The 23,845-nt window shown below is 36.2% G+C and overlaps 1 protein-coding gene across 4 annotated transcripts in view; it reads right to left on the bottom strand.

Annotated features, from left to right (window-relative positions):
* The window catches only part of LOC121323706 (growth factor receptor-bound protein 14-like), a 66,308-nt gene extending 43,238 nt beyond the window's left edge, over positions 1-23,070 (bottom strand). Inside the window, exons 1-3 of one of the 4 annotated variants that reach the window (XM_041264914.1) lie at positions 22,987-23,070; positions 18,406-18,487; positions 1,479-1,608 (exon numbers count right to left, since the gene is read on the bottom strand). In XM_041264914.1, the coding sequence (XP_041120848.1) occupies positions 1,479-1,608; positions 18,406-18,437 (162 nt within the window). In that variant the 5' untranslated portion in view covers positions 18,438-18,487; positions 22,987-23,070. Of the gene's footprint in view, positions 1-1,478; positions 1,609-7,852; positions 8,125-18,405; positions 18,489-22,956 lie in introns of those variants that run through there. The other 3 variants (XM_041264913.1, XM_041264911.1, XM_041264912.1) reach the window with 3 other exon arrangements.
* Positions 23,071-23,845: the final 775 nt, after the last annotated feature.

Genomic DNA, 23,845 nt, shown 5'->3' on the forward strand with positions numbered 1-23,845 from the left:
TACTCAATCATCAAGAAATGGAAGGTGCATTGTACCACCCAGACACTGCCTAGATCAGGCCGTCCCTCCAAACTGAGCAGCCGGGTAAGGAGGAAACTGATAAGGAATACCACTGTGAGGCCAACGACTACTTTGAAAGAGCTACAGAGTTCAGTGGCTGTGATGGGGAAAAAATGTGCATCAGTCAGCAATATCCAGAACACTTCACAAAAGTAGGCTGTATGGCAGGGTGACAAGAACGAAGCTATTACTAAAAATAAGCCATCTCAAAGCCCACGTGGAGTTTAAAACAAAGCACCTGAGTGATCCTGCAAAAAATCTGACAACAGGTGCTGTGGTCAGACAAGACCAAATGGGAACTTTTTGGTCTAAATGTCAAGCGTTTCATTTGGCACAGTCCCAACACAGCACATCTCCCAGTTAACACCATCCCTACAGTCAAGCATGGTGGTAGCAGCATCATGCTATGGGGATGCTTCTCCTCAGCAGGGACTTGAAAGCTTGTTATGATTGAAGGAAAAATGGATGGAGCAAAGTACAGGCAAACACTAGAGGAAAACCTGTTTCAGTCATCTAAAGACTTAAAACTGGGGCAAAAATTCACATTTCAGCAGGACAATGATCCAAAGCTACACTGGAGTGGCTTAAGAATAAGAAAGTGAATGTCCTTGAGTGGACCAGTCAAAGTCCTGACTTGAATCCTATTGAGAATCTGTGGAAAGACTTGAAAACTGCTGTCCATAAGCGATCCCCAAGCAACTTGAGAGAGCTTGCCTGAGGCAAATTAAATAATAAGGACTAGTTGATGTCTGTGTCTCTGTAGTCCTCTGGGCGAGTACTTAAAACAAATGTACAGATATACTCTCACGTTCACATTCTTGCGTTAAAAAAAAATGCAGGAAAAGTCTAGCGGGGTGTAGCAGTGGTGAATAAGAATTCATAATGTTTACAGAACAGTCACTCAGAACTGAAACCTCCCTTTCCTCCTGCTGTGTCAACCTCACTTAATGAAGTTATGTTTGTGTTCTCTCTCTAGGGATACAAAGTTTATTGGGCTTTTGAATTTACTGATACACATTATATGCTTAAAGTAAGTGTAAAGTAATTTTACAAAATGTGGAGATTTAAAACAGGTTGTGACCCCCCTCTCCCCACCACCCAAAAAAAAAAAATATATATAATTATTATTAACAACAACAATAACAACTGTCCTTTTGTGTGTTTTCTTGATCTAATCAATTCTACGTGACAATATGATTAACATGTCTAACATTACCAAAAGTTACCACAGTACAATAGCAATAAAAAACATTATGCAGCCCTATATTAGGCATTATGTATACTGTTATATATGATGTTTACTAATTTGTGTTATTAATATACATTTTCCAATAAGCTTGTAAATATGATTCTTTATTCTGTTTTCATGTGTGCCAAAATAAAACAGTTTGTCTGTATAAAACTTTAATATTACAAACCTGAGTTTTACTTTTTTTGGTCCAAGGTAATAAGCATTCTGAGACTATTGATGAAACTGCAGAGGTGAAGAGGTCTGGAAAAGGATTTGGAATTGAGGCTTCCAGCATTTCCTCACCCTCTTCATGTTTCCTGTATGAAAAACATGTTTCAAATATCACTATGCAATAAATTACTGTACATAACAAATGGTGTCACCAATACAGTTATATAAGATATAATACATTCAAATTATTGTATAATGTACTTGTTCAAAATGCAAAAACAAATTAAATTGGCCATAGAGTATGCACCGAGATAAAATCCTTTAACCACTTAACCTCCAATAATTGTATCTTGGCAGCACACCTCAGCTAAAGGGGTAACTACAATTTAAAAGAACAGGAGCATGGGTGGTAACTCGAAATAAAACATATGCCAAGAGCAAAGATCTCTACCACTTAGATCCTTAACAAAATGGGAACAAAAACATTGTGAAACTATTTGTGTAGCAAAATGTGGTACAGAACAAATTAATATTAAGAAAAAAAGAAAAAAAAATGACTCTCTTAAGCTATCTTCATCTATCTTCAGAACCTCTTGCCCATTTTTTTTCTCAATAACAGGATTCTCCATGTAGATTTTTAACTACTGCTCCTTGGGACACTGAGACTGTGTTCTTACTAGCCCAGATACAATTTGAACTGGCCCGAGATATATATATATATATTATATATATAATATATATATATATATATATATATATATATATATATATATATATATATATATATATATATATATATATACACATATATATATCTGTAGTAACAAATATTGTAACACGGCAGGGAGGGGGTTAATATGCCCCCTGCCAAAAACACATAATTTTGTTTAATTATTTAAGTTATTTCATTGTTAATTTTCCCCTGCACCGGGGAGTAATTGTAAATGTGTTTTTGTTTTAAGGTGTAAAATTGTCCAGGAAGTCACAAAGAGACCTACAACAACATCCAGGGATCTGCAGGTCTCTCTCAGCTAAGGTCAGTGTTCATGACTCCACCATCAGAAACACACTGTGCAAAAATGGGATTCATGGCAGAGTAGCAAGGCGGAAACCACTGCTCACTAAGAAGAACATGAATGCTCATCTCAAGTTTGCCAAAAAGCACCTGGATGATCCTCAAGAGTTCTGGAACAATGTTCTATGGACAGATGAGTCAAAAGTGGAACTTTTGGGCCCAGTTATATCTGGCAAAAACCAAACACTGCATTCCATAGTAAGCAGGACCTGAAACAGGCTGTTTATGCTCAAAAACCCACAAATGTCACTGCTGAAGCAGTTCTGCATGAAGGAGAGGGCCAAAATTCCTCCACGGCACTGTGAGAGACTGATCAATAACTACAGGAAGCATTTGGTTGCACTTATTGCTGCTAAAGGTGGTGTAACCAGTTATCGAGCATAAGAGGAAGATTACTTTTTCAAATTGGCTCATTGTGTGTTGCATAACTTTCTTTAATAAATAAATGAAATAAGTATCAATTTTGCGTTATTTATTCACTCAGGGTCCCTTTTATATAATATTAGATTTTGGTTGAAGATCTGAAAAATTCAGTGTCAAAAATAGGCAAAAATGTAAAAAAAATCAGACGGGGGGAAATACTTTTTCAGGGTACTGTACGTTTAGACGTCAGAGGATCAAGCGTGGCACATTTGGTTCTCTGTTCACAAGCACATTATCACCTGATTCTGTTGGCCAATCAACTTTGATTGTGGCATGTACTGGGAGTAGTAACTAGCTTGATCAAAAACTAAACTGAAATACTTGCATGAAAAGATAATATTTTCAGTGAGTGAGGAATGGGGAGAAAAGATAAATCAGTTTATGAATATTCAAAAGAAAAACAAATGTTTCGAAGTATACAAAAAGTCAAATAGCAGAAGTGGACCAGATGGGGCAGAGAATGCACAGCGTTGCAAATACTGCTGCACTGAGGTACATGTTCATACTGACGAATAAAAGAAAATACTGAAAGTAAGCGACCCATTAAACTAAAACAAGAAAGTGAACTGAGAGACGAGCAATCGTGCGTCCTTTACATGCGCACAGAATATTAATGAGTTTGTCAGAGCGCTGTGCTTTGCTGGACAGCCACTGTTTACTGCAGAGAGGTGTGTATTAGTGTCTTTGTTTGACAGTACTGTCTGTCCATCAGCTAAAATACTGCCTAACGCCTACAATCTTAATCATAAATATTTGACAGAAAATGATGATGCTTTAGTTGGTAAACTTATATTGAATGCACTGATGGAAATGTCCAGTGTGGTTTTTGACACGTCACCAGATGGCTTGGACAGTCTAGTTCTGTAAATTTTCTTTTCTTTTTTTGATAAGGTGAATAAACATGGTTTGTTTTGTGCTGATGTCATGTTCATACCTTCTATAGATACTATTTCTGTCAGCACAGCCATTGCCCAAAGGTTCGCAAAGTACCAGCTAACTTGGGAAAATGTGGCCTTAACTTGCACATTCTGCTCATCATACATGCCAGGGACATTAATCAATCAGAAACCAGAACTGCTACGCATCATATTACACATGTAAATATATATATATATATATATATATATATATATATATATATATATATATATATATATATATATATATATATATATATATATATATATATATATATACACACACAGTACTGTGCAAAAGTTTTAGGCAGGTGTGAAAAAATGCTGTAAAGTAAGAATGCTTTCAAAAATAGACATGTTAATAGTTTATATTTATCAATTAACAAAATGCAAAGTGAGTGAACAGAAGAAAAATCTACATCAAATCAATATTTGGTGTGACCACCCTTTGCCTTCAAAACAGCATCAATTCTTCTAGGTACACTTGCACACAGTTTTTGAAGGAACTCGGCAGGTAGGTTGGCCCAAACATCTTGGAGAACTAACCACAGTTCTTCTGTGGATTTAGGCAGCCTCAGTTGCTTCTCTCTCTTCATGTAATCCCAGACAGACTCGATGATTTTGAGATCAGGGCTCTGTGGGGGCCTACCATCACTTCCAGGACTCCTTGTTCTTCTTTACGCTGAAGATAGTTCTTAATGACTTTCGCTGTATGTTTGGGGTCATTGTCATGCTGCGGAATAATTTTGGGGACAATCAGATGCCTCCCTGATGGTATTGCATGATGGATAAGTATCTGCCTGTACTTCTCAGCATTGAGGAGACCATTAATTCTGACCAAATTCCCAACTCCATTTGCAGAAATGCACCCCCAAACTTGCAAGGAACCTCCACCATGCTTCACTGTTGCCTGCAGACACTCATTCGTGTACCGCTTTCCAGCCCTTCGGCGAACAAACTGCTTTCTGCTACAGCCAAATATTTCAAATTTTGACTCATCAGTCCAGAGCACCTGCTGCCATTTTTCTGCACCCCAGTTCCTGTGTTTTCGTGCATAGTTGAGTCGCTTGGCCTTGTTTCCATGTCGGAGGTATGCCTTTTTGGCCGTAAGTCTTCCATGAAGGCCACTTCTGACCAGACTTCTCCGGACAGTAAATGGGTGTACCAGGGTCCCACTATTTTCTGCCAATTATGAGCTGGTGGCATTGCTGGACATCTTCCGATTGCGAAGGGAAGTAAGCATGATGTGTCTTTTATCTGCTACAGTAAGTTTCCTTGGCCGACCACTGCGTCTACGGTTCTCAACGTTGCCCATTTCTTTGTGCTTCTTCAAAAGAGCTTGGACAGCACATCTGGAAACCCTTGTCTGCCTTGAAATTTCTGCCTGGGAGAGACACTGCTGATGCAGTATAACTACCTTGTGTCTTGTTGCTGTGCTCAGTCTTGCCATGGTATGTGACTTTTGACAGTAAACTGTCTTCAGCAACCTCACCTTGTTAGGCTAGTTTGGCTGTTCCTCACCCAGTTTTATTCCTCCTATACAGCTGTTTCTGTTTCAGTTAATGATTGTGTTTCAACCTACATATTGAATTGATGATCATTAGCACCTGTTTGGTATAATTGTTTAATCATACACCTGACTATATGCCTACAAAATCCCTGACTTTGTGCAAGTGTACCTAGAAGAATTGATGCTGTTTTGAAGGCAAAGGGTGGTCACACCAAATATAAATTTGATTTAGATTTTTCTTCTGTTCACTCACTTTGCATTTAGTTAATTGATAAATATAATCTATTAACATGTCTATTTTTGAAAGCATTCTTACTTTACAAAATTTTTTCACACCTGCCTAAAACTTTTGAACAGTACTGTGTGTGTGTGTATTATATATATATATATATATATATATATATATATATATATATATATATATAATAATGATTTTATCCCTATTTTAATATTTATAAAATAAACTCTTAGCAATTCTTGAGAAATGTTTTTAAAGACAAAAACCGAAAATGTGGAATATTACATAATCTACATTATACAGTTAAAAAATGGAACCAGCCCAGTTGGGCCTGTGGTGCTTCATAACTACCGGCCAGACTGCGATCTCTACCGACCCCCGGGCCGCCGGGCCATGGTTAATGTAGAACCCTTTAATAATATTTGTTAAAACGTTTCTTAGACATTTGTTGCAAGACGTTATTCCACCTACTTTAAATGTAGGTCACAGTGAGCAATGAAAGGTAATTACTCTTTGATGTTTAAATGAAATTAATTTAGCCATTTCAGACATCATTAACACAGGCATATTAAATAGGCTGTAAGGCAACCCAACCCGTGGGTGTACGTTATAACTACAGCTGACACAACTATAAAAACACTCATTCCTAATATATAAGAAACGTATACAATTCAGGAATGGAAACAAGACTCCCACTGTATAGCAGTTTAAGAAATTCCTGGTTTACTATGAGTTTAATGAGACACTTCTGAGCTTGTTACCGACACATGGTGGCTAGTTAAGCTTGTAATAAAACCTGTAATGGGTGAAACTGCTATGCAACAGGAGTCTTATTTCCATCCCTGCATTTATTTGACAAAAATTCCAAATAGAAGCATTTCTCAATGCCTTTAAAACTTTATTTTAGTGTAACTAAAATTAAGACTAACACCTCAAAAAACACAACAGATTCAGAAAATAAATAAATAAATAAACTTTACGTTGTTTATTTCAAAGTTTTAAGGGACAGTTCCTGGGGTTACAAACACTAATCATGAAAGCAGATTTTCACCTGCATCAGTTCGAATCAAAAACACTCCAGCATGTTGGCTATTTTCTCTGGCATAACCTCTAAAGTTTAAATAGAAAAGGTTTTGTTTTAAAGAAAAAAAAATGACCACAGGTCTGTCTATCCCAGATTTTAAATGTACTTAAAACAGAATTTAAATCTATTCCAAGAAAATGTAACTCAAAATAAAAAAGCAGAACTAGGAACATATTTAAAAATAAATTCCAATGAATTTGTTTGTACAAGGCACACAGACAAATCCATCGATATAGGATAGGTAGATAAATAAATGCATGCATGATCAGTGTCCTCACAGAGGCAGCAAACGGCTCAGTACAGTTAGCAGACAAAGATCTGCAATCATTTCTCTACCTTCTCAAACACAACCCTCCTCCACCTCTGCTTGCAAAAAAAACAAAAAGTCAACACACACCATCACACAAGGAGAGGTGTGTATTGGCAACCACAAAAGCACTTTAGCATCAATCTGTCATATCATCTGAGCCTTTTTTTTTATTTTTTTTAAATGGTTGCAAATTATCAGAATTAACAGGATTGTACACGTAGATCTCATTTATCATGCTTGGCAGGCATCAGCCTTTTCATAAATAATATATCAATCATGGTCTCCAGCATTTCAGGACATATATAAAATGAATAAATGCAAAAAAAAAAAGTTGTGTGTTGTTAGACTGCAAGAAAAAAGAAACTATGCAAGGAGGAGAAGACAGTATGGCTGCGACAGTCTCACTAACAACCAGATTGGTTGTGCCACAGGTAGCTGAACTGCTCTACAGAGAAAGAGCAGAGCTCCATGGCACATGTTACTTAGTATTTACTGGAAAGAAACAGATGGTAATATCAAATTTAAAAAATGTGCATTACTGTAGCTGACTTAGTGATAAACATATTAAAATCAAATCAATCTTTGACCTATACGGTTTACAGGTACATAGAACTACAGATTGCCACGTTATTTAGATAACAGTAGATATCAGGCTGTGACTAGCATAATCTAGAATAGCCCAATCAATTCGCAGTATAAAATAACACATAAAACACCCCCTTTGACAGATATTCTCCTCCAGTATCTGTTGAAGGACATTTAAAATACACACATACAAACCCTATAAAAAAAGTGTTTAATAAGATGTTTAATAGTAATTAAACTGGCCATACCTATTTCTCTTGAAAAGAGCTGCCCTTTCTTGTAGTTTTGGTGGTAATAGGGGTGCACGCAGAGGTATCAACGGTGCACTGAGAAACCCGCTAGCATTATTCCTGCAGCTTCGAAAAATAGCTGCTTTTTCTCCCAGGCTCCCAGAAGTGTACAAGTCCTTCAGTGTATTATTCATATCATTCATCAGGTTGTCTATATCCAATGCATCATCTAAATCAGAGAGAACAGAAGTACTACAGAGATTGTTGTTAACACATTGAGCTCCTGTGCCCTCTGCATGCAGCTTAACCTCAGAACTTAATTTGCTGCTAGTCTGCTAAAGCAGGATAAATGATCCCTCCTATGAAAACATGATCCTCCACAATAAAGTTATTTTTAAAGTGATGTCTCTTAAATTAGCCTTCATTGCTTTCTCACAGTTGATATTAAACTCCAGAAATGTCCTTTGTCACTATAGAACGCACTTGTTTTTTTTGTTTTTTTTGGCACTACCTGGAGGTGCTGTACTGCTGCACAGTGCAACGTACATAAAAGGTTCTTCGTTGTTGGTATGAAGCGTACTGTAATGAGATCTGGCAAGACTGACTGTAAACCAACTGATTCTTTATCATGGACTTTGCACCAAGTCACTAATTGTACTTTAAACTCAAAACTATATTGAAACTTTTAAGTAAACCATTGCTAATGCTACAAGTTTCTTAAAATGTATGTATACTTGAACGATAATGAACGTAAGTTAAACCACATTTACTGGCCCATAGTTGAAGTAATCTTTATTTGGAAGTGGTCTGGCGTTGTGAGAAGCTAATTGCTATCAGATAATGCTCACTGATTTTTGCAAATATCTCCTTCAGTAAGCAATTATCCAGGCTGCCATGCACGTTTCTCACTTAAGGAAACATAAAATACCAACCTCATTTTTTTCAGTCTGAATAAATAAAAATTAATTGTGTACACAAGGGATGTTATATTTGTTTTTGTTTTTTTTTAAAAGATACTAGATCGAATATAAACAACATCACTGTACATAATAAGTGAAAAAATCAGACTTAGCATTTATATGTTAATTGTGTTTGTACCCATCCTACAGGTCAAGGGATCCAGTGCCCTGTGCAGCTACTAATAAACAGCAACCTGGCTGGACCTCAAAAAATAGCACTTTAGAAGGAGGCAGAGGGAAAATAGTAGCAAGTAAACCATTTTTCTATTACATTTCCCTTCAGTGTTTAAATGTGCACCTCTAACTAATCAATTGTTTAATTAATACACAACTGTTAATTGTGCAATGAAATCAATCAGCACAAGAAAAAGCAGTCAGACCTTTGGAATTAAGACAGAACACTAGAATACATTTATTGCCCCCAATAAAGCTACCTATTTTAAAAGCTTTGTCTCTCAATCTGTAAAAACTGAATAATATGTTTTAAAAAATATAGCTTCTCAGAATCTTTGTTAAAAGAAATATTACTTTGTTTTTAAATTGAGATACATGTGAAATATTACAATTACCTGCCAATGTAATGTTCCATTAAATTCCAATAAATTGCAGTGGTGTACATGGTAATATGTATTTTACTGTACAACAATTTACAAAATTTATTGCCTCAGATGTACTTTTCTGAAAGCTCTCCAATCACCTGGTACACACCAATGTATACACTGACTCTCATTTCCAGTATATTTAAAAGGTCTAGCCTCTCTTCAACATTGAATAGGTCATGGTTACTTAACCCTACCACATAGGCTGCTCTGTAAAACTACTTTAAAATACTTCCCCGTAAATGCTGTATATTAACGCTTATAGTGTGCATGCAGTTTCGAGACTGAAGATCAAGGTCCCTTGGGCTTTGCTTTATGTAGTTTCTTTGAGAAGCTGCAGCTTCAAAAATTCCAAAGTTTTCAGTCAAAAAAAGTCACGAACAAGCAGCTTGCATCCACAAGATAGTGTTTGACCTTCTTGAGAACCAGAGAAATAGGCAAGCAAGCCACTCTCAATCCACTCAAACAAACTGCTTTTCTGTCAGGCTATTCATGTTTGGTAAAGTTGCACTTACTATTTAAATGGAAATCAGTCTGATCTGCATTATCTGTTGATGCCTGTTCCAGCAATGCACTTGCAATGTGAAGGCACTGAAATGGGGATACTTCTTGATGAACCAGTTATAGATGGGTCTCATATTACCCATTCAGCCTGACATAATTACTGTACTGTATGTGTAGAGAACGTGGTGAGAAGAGAACAGCAAGACATTGGCTGTACTGCTTGCAATCCACTTTATTTAAAAAGGAAACGCGTTGTTAGCATTACTTTAATTTAATGCATACATGTGTTTTAAAGCAAGATTTTGGGCATCCCTTCAACTTACACAGGATTTGTGTGGTATAACCACTGAGCAACACAATTTGACCTCCAGGAAAATACTGCTAAAGCAGCATGACTTAACTAAAAATAGAGTGGCTTAAAACACATTCTTCTGGTATCAGTCAAAGTGAATACTTTCTAATTACATGCATAGAAGCAGAGAGACAAATCTATTTTTTGTAACAGCTGTGTCAGTACAAACTCATCCTATACTTTAGGAAAATATCACCAAAAGTTACATAACGACTAGTAAACCGTTGGCCAAAACAAAATGCTAAGTCTCACAGCAAGAAGAAATATTATCTTACAATGTTCTTTGTATATATATATATATATATATATATATATATATATATATATATAGATATAGATATAGATATATATATATATATATATATATGTACATACACACACACACACACACACACACACACACACAGTAGTATGCTATGGTGTCTTGTGTACTTCTGACTTCCACAATGCAATGTAAGTATTTTATACATTTTACTTTTTGCAGTTATTTGGAGATTATCACTATTTATATTCAGTTTACCTTCTCTCCCAATTCAAAAAAGGATATTACCAAGGTATTACCAAAAAAGACAACTTATTAAAAATGACAACCTATTTCAGTTACAAAAAAGGATGTACTAAAAGTAACTAAATAGTAATGAAACAAAACCAGGCTTCATTACAAAGTCTCCCAAAGTCACAAATTGTGCTACCCTGAATTCTCAAACTAAAACATGCTTCCTACACTTAAGTCCGGTATGCAAGTCCCTCGGCTTAGCCTAGGACACGAGACACGCAGCACCGCCTGCTGGCAGCAAAGTGAGGCGGCAATAAAAAAATTAAAACAAGACGGCACACCACCTTGCAGCGCTGTACAACCCAAAAAACAGAAATAATTCTTGAACTTTTACTGCTTGAACCCAGAGTGAACGACCATGTCCACCCCCAGAAATTTTTATTAGGACCTAACGTGATAAGTTCTCATATTAGAACACCACTCAGAAATATTTGCATTTTATTTACCTAAGGATATGTAAGTAAAATATGATATTTATTTTGGGATACAATCTGAAAGCCTTTTTCTACAAAGAAACAGATATTATATATCCAGCATTGCACTTAACCAGACTGGACTGCAGTACTGTATCTGTGGTTATACATTGTATAGGAGCTGCTATTATTAAGAAAAAAGGGGATCACATTCTTCGCAATTGTATACACAATAATCAGTCGGCTGGCAACTCGTTAATTAATTGACATGTATATCTGACAAATGATACAGGATGTCAAGTAGCTGGATTAATGCAGGGTGTAAGCAGTTAGTAGGCCCTGTTTGTTTTGGATCATTCAATAGACCCATAACCAACGTACTTGACATTCTTATTATTATAATCAAATAGCTCAGGATGCTGAGAAACTTCAGCTATCAGTAGCTCCTCCATGTTGATGGATATTCGAGTTCATCAAGACATGACGTATCACACACCATGGACCTGATTAGCTAGACCCAGATTTGCCGCTGCAGGAAAATGTTTGAGCTCACCGAGCAATATTTTGCCATTCTAAAATTTTGCCGCTGCAATACTTTTCTGCAAAGTCATTTTTTTGTCAATGTTCACTCTAATTGAAATAAAAGGTGAGCGATACGTGTGGCATTTTGCTGCTCGTGTGTGTCCTAGGCTCCAAAAAGGCAAAGTTTCATATATAGTTGGTTTTGCAGTGGTTCAGCCTGGCTGGTTATTACCAAATGCCTAACTTGTTTATTGAAACAGCTGGGAAATCCATAAGGTATTAGCAGGGGACGAAATATTAAACTGCATGACACATTTTTTACGTTCTTCAGAATAGATAGATAAATGGTAACGAGGATGTTTTTAGGAAGCACAGAGCCTATTGGTTGAGCTGCTGTAGTCAGTGTATTGATCCGTTTGGGTGTGTGGTAAACTGGTACATCCTTGGATCTAGTAGTTTTTCGAGATTTACGATTATACTGTATTTACAGTATAATCGTAAATCTCGAAAAACTACTCGCTTCTAAATCTTTTGTAGTCATTTTTGTATTACTTTAGTATAAATACATGTTAATTTGGATTCATATGTCATTTTTTTCCGACTTTATGTGAACGAAAAGACACACATTTGCCCGTTTTCCCATTAGAAATAGTGATATTTTGAAATTTACCTGTCTTGGTCACAAAAGCAAAGTTTGTGGGGAATAATAGCCATTTTCTATACTTTTGAGGCATAAGCAATTAGGAAATAACACTTACTACCCAGGAACAAAAATTGTGTTACATAGTGTTATACTGATGACAGACACGTGTGGTCAAGTTATTTTTCAGATTGAGTGTCTTTCAAGTTATAATTTTCTGCTCCTATAAAATAAACTGTGGATGGAGCAACAGTGACACCCAGTGGTGAACTATTTTTACTGGTAGTTATGGTTCTATGGGCTACATCCGTGGTTCCTAAACTGTGGTACACGTATCCCCAAGGGTACGTCAGAGATCTCTGGGTGGGTACGTGGAAGAAATTGTGTAATGGCAGATTATATGTTTTTTTTTTTTTTTTTGGGGGGGGGGGGGGGGGTTGATTTTCTTAATAGGCTTCTACGATGAAGCTTTTAAACTGTTGGAATTTGCTAAACGAGGTAGTTAATTTAATTCAAGATGTACCAATGAGAACACAGAGACATACATGACGTCCAGAGCCCTCTCACCGCCAGTCATCGTACAGCGTGGTTTCAGTTGCCCAGCAACAGTCCAATCTAGTAACTGATTTCAGAACTAAGTTGTTTTTTTTCTCATTTCGGTGAACTTGTATATTTCTTTTCACACAATAATAGCAATATCTGCCAGTGAAAATGGACAGATGGTTAAAGACAGGTACAATTAAAAAGAAGAGCAATGAGCGAATTAATGAATGCTGTCTTGCCAGTACCAGCGCACTTTCTGAAATCACTGGCGAGACAACTACTGACTAGAAATGTGATTTACTTGGACTGGAGCCGGTGAATACCCTCAGCCACAATGTGTTTTATGTGGCAAAGTCCTATCGAATAACAGCCTAAAACCATCTGTTCTACGCAGACACTTGGAAACAAAACATGAACAACACAAGGACAAACCACCCGAATTTTTCAAGCAGACCCTGCGCAGCTAATGGCTTGAAAGAAAGTTTTACGTTCTGCTGCTGCTGCAGATGAAAATATTAAGGCCCTTGAAGCGTCATACTTAGTAAGTTACAGAGTTGCAAAGTCAGCAAAACCTCACACCATAGCAGAGGAACTACTATTACCTGCGGCTGCAGACATGGTAAGCACTATGCTTGGGGAGACGGTCCAAAAAGTGATTCAGTTAGTGCCATTATCAAACAACACAGTGTCATGTCGAATTGATGACATAGCCAATGATGTCCTAACTCAATTAGCGAACCGTGTAATCAGCTGCCAGTACTTTGCTCTCCAGCTGGACGAATCCACAGACGTGGCAGGCTTAGCTCAACTTCTGGTGTACGTACAGTACGTTTACGAAGGTGCAATACAGGAGGACATTTTGTTTTGCCAGCCATTGCCTACCAGAGCAACAGGTGAGGATATTTTCCAGGTGCTTGACAGCTTTATAAATGAACATAATATCATCTGGACACAATGTATTGGCATCTGTACTAATGGAGCAAAGGCAATGACTGGTAGGCATAGTGGAGTAGTGACGTGGATCAGAGTCCCAATGCGATGTGAATGCATTGCAGTATACATAGCAGAACTCGCTACCAAAGGCATGCCTACCAACTTAAAGGAGGTCCTGGATGGTAAACTTCATAAAAGCTCGACCTCTGAATTCCAGAGTCTTTTCCGCTGTATGTAATGAGATGGGAAGCAAGCACATACATCTATTGCTCCACACGGAGGTGCAATGACTTTCATGGGGCAAGGCACTGGCACGTTTCCTTGAACTTCACTCTGAGGTCAAGGTATTTTTTACAGACCACCCATTCCCACTCTCTCACTTCAAGGGCTGAGTGCAACCATCTTCAACGTCCAGGACAAAATTGAGGCAATGATAAAAAAAAAGCAAGAATTCTGGGTTTGTTGTGCGGAGAAAAACAACACTGAAATTTTCCCAAGCATGCATGAATCCCTGACGACGAATGAACTACAGTTGCAAGACAGTGTTAAAGGTGACATCAAACAACATCTCACTGAAATAGCGAGGCAACTACGTGAGTACTTTCCCCCAATGGAAAAAGCAAACAGCTGGATTTCTCTGCAATACCCATGCCGCAAGACTTGTCAATAAAAGAACAAGACAACCTTGCGGACGGACTAAAGACTGAGTTCCAACAAAAACAGTTGGCTGAGTTTTGGATCCAAATGCAAGCAGAGTTCCCCGAATTGTCGGACAAAGCTGTAAAAGTTTTGATACCGTTTGCTACAACTTACCTGTGTGAAAGCGGATTTTCGTCACTCACTGCAATGAAATCAAAGTATCGTCAGCGTCATGCTGTAGAAAACAACTTACGACTCAAGATATCTCCCATCACTCCCAACATTATGCGCCTATGCTCGAACAAACAAGCTTATCTGTCACATTAATGGTGAGTAGTATTATTAAGCCATTGTTTAAGTTTTTAAGTAAACGTATATTAAAATTAAAAACGTAAATTAAATATATTATTATTATTATTATTATAGTCGTATATTATGCGTGTTCATGTGTATTATAATGTGTACATTTTATACAATGCTTTGGTATTAAAGGGGTTAAAATAAACCCTGTCTGCTGGTAGGGGTAGGTGGACAGCTGTTAAATCTGGAAAGTGGTATCTAATAAAAAACCGTTTGGGCACCATGGGGCTACATTTACAAATGTATGTGGCAGCACTGTAAAGGAAAGAATAACTGGAAGTATAATAACAGAAATGCATGTATGTTTTCTGTTTTGCAGGAAAATACTGGTAATATTGGACACACAATGAACAATCTCGAAAGCAACTGTATTATGACTGCTGTTACCATTACGTCTGTGATCAAAATATAGGGAAACATTAGTGTTCAACTGGAATAAAAAGCTTTATAAAAACTTCAAAAGTCAATTGTAGTAGTTATATAATTGTGTGAACTGGAAAGTGCACATTCCATCAAACCACTGTAAGTCCTGACCTTTTCAACATGCCATATAAAAAGGTTGTTGACACCTTATGTCACAGTCTGAAATCTTATATTGCAATATCACTGCAGACAGCAGGCCTGTGACCTTGATATTTACTTTGTCAATTCCAAAACAATGTATTATATAGCTTTAATATGTATCTGTAAATTACCATAACTTGCTATGCTTTACCCTGGTACTGCAATATGTTGATGACAATAAATACACTAAATACTGTGTGTGTATATAAATATAATTTAAAATATTTTATGGCATAGCAAGACATTACATCAACTTTTATTTGTACTTGTATTCAAATCAAATACAATTGTGTAATAGGTTTCTTCCCTTAATTTCACATCAGTGAATCAGTGCATTTCTTGATGGCATAAAGCTAGGTTTTACTTTGCTAATTAAAACATGTTTGCAAAAGACATCTAATCCCCTTTTTTCACACTGCTTTTTAAATAAATTCAAAAAATCTGTTGAATATGAGCAACAAAAAGAACTATAAAGCTGCTTGCAAAAAAAAAGATACAGGTTTAAGCAAACTTGATTACCGGTATGATATATGGTGCTGGTGGTTTTTACCCTCATCAAGTTGGTAGATGAGATATCGCTAGGCTTTTATCCCACAATCCCGACCATAAAGGGAATTATTTTCTTTAATCTTCCTGTAACTGCAAATCAGACACCAACTCACTGAAAAACAATCTGTCTAGTTTGCATTCAGAAATCATCAAATCAGGTCTCAATTATTCTGAACACTGTCATATTTACAAATTATCAAAGAACACAATGAAAGGTTATTTAAAATACCAAAGAAGCAAAGAACGAAACAGAAAAGAACAGACAGCTTCTTCGATCTTTGAGTAAAGTGATATAATCAAACTGCAAAATGGTTATTTTTGTCTGTGATTGACCAAATCCTGACTCTTAGTGTAACATATATAACATATTCCTTTGAATTTAAGACAAATTTTTTTAACCATTTTCTGCTTCTCAAAAATAGCCTGCGTTGTAAATGAGTACAGTAGTGATGTGTGTATTAAAAATACAAATTAAAAATCCCCAAGTACACAAACAGCAACATGACTGACTGCCGAGAAAAGACAAACCAAAACGTTACTGCGGTCTCGAATCATCCGTGACATACAGGCAGCCATTTTCAAAGAGTCATCATTAGCTTCCTGAGGAATTCAAAGATAAGCTTTTAAAATTTCAGCTTTTCTAACAAACAGTACCAGCTTGGACAGATCGGAAATGCTGATCAGACCCCACATGCCAAGTAATAACACAGTTTACAAAAAGGGAGAAACACAGATGTGAGTAATCATGACTGGAAATGAGAAGCAGCGCATAACTGTAATGCTCTGTGACAGCAGACGGCCGCAAACTGCCTCCATATGCGATAATTGAGGTTGTATCTTTGTAAATGCATATTTATTTAAAGTTTTATTTTTTCCTCAAATTGAGGGTGGGAAATGTGGGCTGTGTCTTAAATTCAAGGGCATCTTAAATTCGAAGGAATACGGTATATAAAAATAAGGGCTTCCTGGGATGTCCCCCCCCCCCAATTCAAATACAATCCAAATATTTTAAAGTTTAAATGTTTGGGAATTTAAAATCTATACACCCATAAATGTGTTTTTTTTTTTTTTTATTTTTATTACAATTGGGAAAAAAAGTGGTGCATCAGGATAGTTAGAGTTACCGTAGGAGCTATTGTGAGTTTGACTGAACTGCTATGACACCACACGCTAATAACATAACAATAGACAGCCCCTTGTGACACTTCATGGATTTATGTGACTTGGCAGTTATGCTGTGATTCATCAACCAACAGAGTTAAAGCAGAGATAAATCTGACATGCAATCCAACAGCCCAATGCTTCAGCCTATGACAAAGTGTCTGCCAAGACAAGCACAGCTAGCACATTTACAGTTAACATATTCATATCCAACACCACAAAGCCACAAAACCCTTTCTATGATGCAATAACTTTGTCAAAATGTTATGAATAGATATAATAGGTCTGTTATGATACCAATGAGAGTTTGGCGATTGCGTATCCATTTCGTGTTTCAGATTTTCAATACAGTAAGTTTCTAATGGACGGATACTAAACTATTAATAATACCTGCCAGCATCAACCATCATCATGTGGTACTGCAATTCTGGAAATAACTGGAATTCATTGTGTTACCTCTTATATCTTAACAGTGCTTTGCATTTTACTTATGTAGTACTTAGAATAAGTGTTTTTGGGGTTTTTTTTTAGTACCATCCACCACCTAACAATTATTTTATGTATCTTTCTTAAACTCTAAACTGCCCTCGTGCCACTCATGATAAAGTGGTATTACTGTATTTTCAGGGTCCTAGGGCAACACCCACTTTCACAGGGAAGGAAGGAGCACAAAGAATAGGCAGAAAGTGATCTCTTTTGTGACCAAAATATGAGAAAGTAAAATGTAATTTGAAATGAACAATGTTAAATAGAAATGTAGATGTACTGTCTTTTCAATCCTAACTTATTAAAACATTTTCTACAACATGCATGTATTAATTAATAGCATTTACACTTCAATGCAAATAACTATGCTCATTATTGCACACGTTGACATAAGTAACTGACATTGCAAAATAAATGCCGCAAGAATTGTTGTCTCAATGAAAGCCTAATCTGACTTAGTAACTAATTGCATTTAATAGGAAATCTTCTATTTCAACTGACCCAACTAGTTGCATATCTAAATACTGTCACTATTTTAATTAAAGAAAAAAAAAGAACACAGTTGGTACTGGTAAGATTTAGCTCCCCTATTGGCTTCCCACAATACCTCATGGCTTAGTTCCTGGTTAAATTAATATCTATATTGTATAAAGTATATTATAATAACTACAGTATTCCTAATCAGCCTCAACAAGATTAATGTACTATAACTGGAGTTTAATTAATAATCTAAAGTTGGCAATGCTAATCACTGAATGTCTTTCTTACCCATTTCTTCAATCATACTATACCTTGCTGCCATCATTTGCTGCCTTCCAGACATCTCTTAGCATCCTTTCTCCATGTATCCTGCAGTATCAATCCTCTGTTTTCCTTAAGAATAAAATAAAATAAACTTGCATAAACAGAAGGCACTACACAGTATGTCAGGAGGTTTACTACAGTTTTTTTAGTTTTCAGGTTAAGGACAGAATCCCAGTTCTTTTTCTGTTTCATCAACAAGAGGCTTTGCCAAGATACCCCCGCCAATACATTTCTATCCACTCTAGCATTTGTTAAGCTCATCTGCAGGTCACCATGACATTTCTAGTGATCGCTGCATGATTGGTTCATACAGCTATTTCATTTCACCAGGCCTCTGCAAATTCGTATCCTTACTTGGCCATATGATAGTATTTATTCATGCGTATTTTTAAACACTAAACTATAATCTCAGCAAAACTAAAGAAACTCCTTGGAATATATATTAATTGACATCAGGTTTTGGTAAACAACACAGTGCTTCCTTCTGTTTTTAATAAAGTATTATCAGAATTATCTTCTAAAGCACAATTACTTGTTTTCTGACATCAGTAATCAACAGAATTTTCACAGCAAAACCCTGTAATTGTTCTACAATACACAATGTTATAGCAATTATAATTGCTGGCCTAGAGCTGATGTCACTGGTAGAGCTACTGATTTTCCACGATCACTGAACCGTGAAATCAGGCATTAGGACCAGAATTGTAGGGCTCTATGAAATCCGTTTTATTATTTTGAATTTTCTGATTTATTTTTTCCGGATTTCAGATTTTTTCGTTTTAAAAATCTGTAATTTGTTAGTTAGTTTGTTTTTTTATAATAACCATAAGTGTTTGATACATTGACAGAAATGATGAAGCTAGAAATGCATGAAAAATGACATAAAAAAACCCTTTCTAAATGGTTTTAATCAAAGTGCTTTCAGAAAAAAAAGGGTACACATTGGCACAATGTAACAGAAACAAACTAGGAACATTGTAAATAAAATAAAAAATCTAAATGTAGGCTTTTTTTAGTAGTTTTTCTTTTCAACACAAGCTGAACTCTAACATTTCAAAATAGATTAAATGTTTTCATTAATAATTAATGACAATGTAAATAAAAGCCTAAATACTCTGATTTATTCTAATTTAAAAAAAGGCACTTAGTAATATCTCCCTGAGAACTTTTCAGAAAAAAATGCAGCAGAGACTGTACATTCTGCAGTAGTCATTACAGTAATATCTGCTTAGATTAACTTACAGGTAGTCATTTCCCCCCCAAGCCATAACAGTAGCTCGCAAGTGAAGTGGCAGGAGGCGCAGCGCTTTTTTACAGTTAAAATCACGGTCGTGTATGATGGCTGAGAGGTGAAAAAATAGTTTTTATCATGCGTTCCCATGATGTGTGTTTCTTGAAGCCTCTTGTCATACAAACAACATGCTATTGTAATGTAATTTTTAAAATATATACATATATATTTTGTTTAAACTGATTTTCTGGTAATGTCCTTGGATGCCTAATTCCGTTTTTTTCTCTGAATTCTGCGACTCCGTCCGTGTTCTCCACAACGCTAATTTCATAGGGCCCTAGAATTAGACATTTTGGGAATTCAATTATCTCCTCTCCTCTTTTTTGCGCTACACCCAGCCAACTTGCCTTTGTTCTGAAACTCAACATGGCGGCTGCACCAACAAAGAAAAAAATGCAACATTTCAGCAAAAGACAAGAGTTAAATAATTTTCTGATCATCTAGATGAGGATGGTGGGATATTATTCTGCAAGTTTTGCTGTCATTCGATTGATCATGTACGAGTCGTTACCATTAAAGATCATATTGCCACAGTCATAAACACGTAGCGAATAAGAAAAGCAAAAAAGACGGCAACAAATTGGCAAAGTACTGCATTATTCTGTGCTGAAAAACTGAAACTAAGGTACTGCGCTCAAGGCGGGGTTTTCCCAAAGTAAGCAAGCAAGCTAAATTAATTGCCCATTTAATTACTGTTTAGTTTACTTCTTTCCACACCTGCCTTTAATAAAGTTATAATTAGCCTTGTTAAACCATGACCGTTTCTTAATTAAATTACATTATCTCACAATGAAGAAACAAGCTCAAACCAATTTTTTTTTTAGCTTTATCTTCTTTATGTTCCTGTGTAAAAGGTGTAATCATTACACTACACAATGTTTATTTCATAAACAAATAACAAGGCGGCAGAATTGGCAAATAAACAATTGGTCAGATTAACCATGTGTTTACATTAAAAGGGGCACTCTTTAAATTATAATCGGGTGATACACAGTAGTGAACCTGGCTAGCAACGAGTAGGATGATAATTGCATTTTTTTAAGGATTAACTGCTAAAAAGGTGCACAATAATTAGTTGTACTAAATCACCTCAGCGGGCTTCTTTTTATGGACAAATCACTTGCCTACGGGAAGTAAAAGGAACACAAAGTAGAAGTAGCACGGGTGCTTTATAGGGTTAGATTAACACCAATAATAGAATTATCAATAATATCACGATAATTGATTATTGCTCCCTCTAATTCCAGACTGCAGATGGAACTGCTGACAGCCCTGCATTACCACGGGGACTGGGAGAGATTTGAATTTTTGCAGTTTGAAAATTGATACTTGCACTTGCTTATAAAATTTTGGGACTACAAGAAAATAGTACCAATAAGACCATGGTAAGAGTAAAACAAAAGTGATAAATGTATGGGGATAATGAATCATGCCCTCTTTTCGAGGGGCAACATTTCCTGTACAAACCTCAATTGCAGGGAAATATGATATATTTCCCCCTAAATCTCCCAATGCTTGTATTATTGTGCTGTAGGAATTGTTTATTAATACAGACGGTCTACTGATCTAGCTTTAACGTGTTGCAGACAAGAGAACTGCCAACTGGGGCTTTGACCCGTTCCCCAAGAACGTTGACATTTTTATAAAGCTATGGTTGTTCATTATTGAGCTATTGGGGCCTAACCCCAGCAAGCCCCAGTGTAATCCCAACTGTGACACCAACATTCTTCTGGCAATATGATAGTAATAGGACTGGCATTCAACCAGCCCTAAGAGAAATATCTAACTGTGGCTCATATTTCAACAAACTAGCTTTTATATTAACCTACTGCAAACATGCAAGTTATGTTTACATGCTATAATATTGGGTGGGCCTTCAATAAAAGGCCTTGAAAATATGACAAGAGAACTCTCTCCTTAACATTCCTGGTAGTGTAACAGCTGTGCTATTCACAGCCATGGGAAGAACAGTGCCTTGGCTGCAACACAGTAAATATGGAGAGTGTTTATACCATTGTTTTATCACCCAGTATAACATGTGGGTGTATTACAGGACACTGCCTCTTTGGAAGAACCATCTGCTTATCACTGCATTACTCGCATTGCTCTTCCAGCTTTTAACCTAAAGGAGCTGGAGAGTAGCCATATTTTCAAGCATTTAATTCATTATGAAATCACTTGGTTAAAAACAGTTAATTTGACCCAGAGGTACAGTATATGAAGTATAATTTAAAAAGTAAATCACAATGGCCTACATCTACAATATGCACATTTAAAAATGTAAATGTCAGGCAGACAGATGACTCCATATATTCCTAGATTATGACTCGTTTGTTAAAGAATATTCTAACCAAACTTCATCATAAAAATACTACATGTTACTTAGGACTCAAGACAAGCTTTGTTAGATTGCAGTCATTAGGATTAGGTATGACTTGGGCAGCCAAGTCAGAAGCTATTTACACATACTGAAATGTATTCAATACTGCATGCACAGTATTGTGCTTCTGCAGAGTACGGTGATGTGCATTTGATTTGGGACATCGTTTAACTCAGCTGTCGTCTTTCAAAAAGGTGCTATACCCTTCCCATTTCCCTTACCGGTGGTTAAACGTGTCATTAAGTACAATTAAAGTGTCCTCTAATTTTACTTCATTAGTTTGATAACTTCCACTATTTGCAATTATTGTAAATCATTACAGTATGCATCATAACTGTACTTTTAAACAGTTTAAATCAATCTATCACAAACGCATAAAACACAAATACTGGGGAGTACTTTTTTCATATACCGGTAGACCTAACAGTAGAAACAATTAAACAGTTATGTTGCCTTCCTCAATTAAAACATTATGAAACACATGCACGTTTATTGCCTTATTAAAAGACTGTAACTAGTGTGCATACATGAACCCTATGCTGGTAAAATACATGGAGTGAAATGTACCCAAGGCCTGATAACCTACATGTTAAGCAATCCACAAATTAACTCTCAATGCGCATTACAAATTCAGTAATTAATGACGTTGTCTATATTACGATTACGCTTTTAGCACCAGCTACATTCACGAAATATAATGACTTAGCATGCACTTAGAAAACGTAACAAATAAAAAAAAAGTCGAACTTCACACTATAGAATAAATACCTCTCGAAAGGTCCTCCCCGAGTAAAACATAGTTTGCAACTGCTTAAAAATTAGATACGTAAAAACAAACAAATACAGAAACATGTTAATGCCATGTACCAGTTTATGGTGTGTGGTACTAACAGATACCTTCTTCCAAAGGTTCTTGCAGTTTTTCTCTGTTGAGTTTGCAGAAGAATCTTTTTTTCTCTCTCCTCGACTCGAGTATCTGACTCACGCACTGCTCGTATTAAACAGGTGTCCTCTGCGACACGTGTATTACGTCATTGCAACCTCGCTGGCACTCTTAAACTGAATGTACAAAAAGCAGTTCAGACCTCACTTGTTGTAGGTGCAAACTGTTAACGAGGTCAAACTGTACATACCCACGTTTAAAAATATAATTCCACCATCGTTTAGTTTTCCAGACAGACTTGTTCACGTTTGACTCATTCATTATGCCTTCCAAACAGACAACCTCCATATAACCCACGATTCTCATACATTCAGTAACTTGTGCTGAAGAATGTGCTGTGCAAGGTGCATCACAATTGTACAAGTGATTTAACTAGATGTGTGTATAAATATAAGCGTGGCATATTTACAGACAGCCTCCAAACACCCATATATTCTGACAAGTTTATTTAATTAAATATTCAATTTTTAACCATGACTTGCAGGAAACATTTCCACCATGTAAGACTCTTTCCTTTTATCACAATACACTGTATGAAAAACAGCTCTCTAGATACATAAAAAATATATCCTCTATATCCTCAGATTCGTATACACTATTTTATATAGAATGTAATTTTTAAGTTGTATCTCAAGTTTATTTTAGTATTTCTAGATATCTTTAATAATTTCTTAAAATACAGTTTATCAGGCATCAGCATGATTTTGGTTTTCTTTTCAGCATTTCATTAATACATGTTTTGTTTTTTTCCTCCTCAAATTCCTCCAGGTTCCTTTTATGTATTGTTTTTTTTTTTCACTTTTTAATTCTGAC

This window comes from Polyodon spathula, chromosome 11, assembly GCF_017654505.1.
Source record: "Polyodon spathula isolate WHYD16114869_AA chromosome 11, ASM1765450v1, whole genome shotgun sequence".
In the NCBI taxonomy this organism is placed as follows: Eukaryota; Metazoa; Chordata; class Actinopteri; order Acipenseriformes; family Polyodontidae; genus Polyodon; species Polyodon spathula.